Source organism: Solanum stenotomum, chromosome 3 (assembly GCF_019186545.1).
Source record: "Solanum stenotomum isolate F172 chromosome 3, ASM1918654v1, whole genome shotgun sequence".
Taxonomy (NCBI): domain Eukaryota; kingdom Viridiplantae; phylum Streptophyta; class Magnoliopsida; order Solanales; family Solanaceae; genus Solanum; species Solanum stenotomum.
The window spans coordinates 66976309-66978995 of NC_064284.1; the positions used below are offsets into that span (position 1 = coordinate 66976309).

The window sequence follows — 2687 nt, forward strand, 5'->3', positions numbered from 1 at the left end:
TCCAATAGCTATATTCCAGTGTTCCTTTCCTCCTGTTTGTCTAGTATCCCATATAATTAAATTAGGAGGTGAGCCGAGTCTAATATATAGTGTAGTGGCTAGTACTATTACTACCAATTAATCAACAGCAGACATTAATAATTGACTAAGTAATATATGTATGTATATCGTACGTTTACAATTATTAAGTTGTTACAATTTAGTATAAATACCGATAGTTTGTAACACATCATCTTCAGAATCATATAGTATAAAGTTGTAAATTAATTCCAATTCGCTACATTTGAACATGGCTTCCAAAACAAGTCACTCCTCAATTGCCCTTTTCCTATCACTGAATCTGCTCTTGTTTGCTCTTGTAAGTGGAACCAATAGTACTGGAAATTGCGGAGGACAACAAACGTGCTCAATAGATACATTGAAACTTGGGGTATGTGCTAATATACTTAATTTGGTGAATGTAGTAGTTGGGTCTCCACCAACATCGCCATGCTGCAGTTTGATCCAGGGGCTGTTGGATTTAGAGGCTGCAGTTTGTTTGAGCCTTGCCATAAGAGCAAACGTGCTGGGAATAATTAATTTGCAAGTGCCACTCGCTATCGACCTAATTCTCAGCGCCTGTGGAAGGAGCCTTTCTACTAACTCCACTTGTTAAAGTACCCTCTAGCCAATGGGTGGCACAGACGTTAATTAATAAATAAATATCTCATCGCGCTTGTTAATTAGTATGAAATAAGTGAACCTTGCATATGCAAGTTCATCAGTATGTAATAAGTAAACTTTGCCTACTCAAGTTCATGCATGTAATGTTTCTGATCTTATGTTACATAAATATCAAATTAATAAATAAAACTAGTACGTGTTTAATTATTACCTTTCTATGTTTTACGTAAAGTTAAATTGATACTACTATATTATGAACTATCTTAATTTCTACTTTCATGTCAAACAATACATATTTTCAACGTAACGTTCTAAGAAGATTGGATCAAGTTAACCTCTCTTAATACCCAATGAGATTCAAAGAGTAGGAAGGGAGGGGAACATGTCTCTCATCTTTAGTGCGCCTACTTTAAAAACTACTTAATTAATGGGNAAAGTTAAATTGATACTACTATATTATGAACTATCTTAATTTCTACTTTCATGTCAAACAATACATATTTTCAACGTAACGTTCTAAGAAGATTGGATCAAGTTAACCTCTCTTAATACCCAATGAGATTCAAAGAGTAGGAAGGGAGGGGAACATGTCTCTCATCTTTTGTGTGTGAAGGAAATCAGCAAGTGTGTATAGATGTGCCTTGATCAGGTGAATTAGATAATGATAGTTAGTTGTTAAATCTAAATACTTGGTTATGTGAGGTTAATTAATGATGAGTAGAGTTAGTTAGAATAAGTCGGTTAGAAAGTTTCTTACATTTGTCAGATCTGTATATAATGTAGTTCAGCCCATACATTCAATACAAGGCAAGATATTTTCTTCTTCTCTTCCAAATAGCTTTCTTCTTCCTTGCATTACATTCGTCCATTGTTCATGGATCTTAGATAATTTGACATTGTGCGCCTACTTTAAAGACTACTTAATTAATGGGACTGGAGATAATGTTGCATTTCTCGTTTGTTATGATTCGATGAACTTACCTGGCTACGTAGTATTTAGTAATGAAATCGGACAAGAATAATTGTACAAATCATTTCTTACTATTGAACACTATGAGTTTTTTTTTTTGAGCCATGTGAATAAGATTAACAAAAATTACAGAGCCAGAGGGGTACATGACAACCTAACCCACAGACACCAAAAGAGCGTTTACAGTGAAGTTAATACTCCTGAGAGATCTAATTGTCTAAGACTAAGAGTTTTGGCACATTGAAGTGCTATAAACCTACAAAAACATAGAGGTAACCAATAGCTAGATTTAGCCTAAGCATATTGGCATCTACAAAAGAAAGGGAATCATGGGGGCTCGTAGCACCAAGAAGAGTGTTTTTTTAGGAAGGTCTTCTTTATGTAGGAAAACTTTATCTTCTTGAAGGGTGGTGGCATGCTTTGCAAGAGCATCTGTGACTCCATTACTTTCTCTATAGCAATGACTAATCGTGACATTCTTCTGATGCACTTTGTGTTGAATATCATCGATTATATTCTGCAGCCTCCAAGAGGGTCTGGTCACCCCTTTGATCATGTTGATAACGATCATCGAGTCTAATTCCATTTCAATGTTCCTGATGTTTTTATCACAACACCATGAAATTCCTATTAAGGCAGCATATATAGGCTTCGCTAAAGTTGTTAGTGTAGAAATGAGCCGGATACGCAAAGGCCATGAATAAGTCCTCATTTTTATTTCTAACAATTCCGCCAGCCCCCGCCTTGTTTGGAGCTTTCATGAAACTCCCATCAGTGTTCAATTTCCAAGTATCATCACTAGGTTTGTTCCAGCAAACCATCAAGCTGCTGATAGTGATTTTGTAATTTTCAGCTATATGACGCATTTGCTTCCAGTTCCAATGTTGGTCCATCATACTAAACTTTTTTTTGCATCGATTCTTTAACCTGAAAGAGAATTTTGTGGCAAATACTATTAGTGCTGACCTTCTTATGCTCAAATCTCGTAGTGCACCATGCTTTCCAAATTTCCCAACATACAATGATGGGGTAATAAGGAGTAAAAACCTATGTA

General features: G+C 35.6%; 1 protein-coding gene across 1 annotated transcript; it reads left to right on the forward strand.

Moving 5' to 3' along the window:
• Positions 1-278: 278 nt before the first annotated feature.
• Positions 279-655, forward strand: LOC125859212 (putative lipid-binding protein AIR1B). The gene has a single exon (XM_049538914.1). The coding sequence runs from the start codon at positions 290-292 to the stop codon at positions 653-655; it is 366 nt and encodes a 121-aa protein (XP_049394871.1). The 5' UTR covers positions 279-289.
• Positions 656-2687: the final 2032 nt, after the last annotated feature.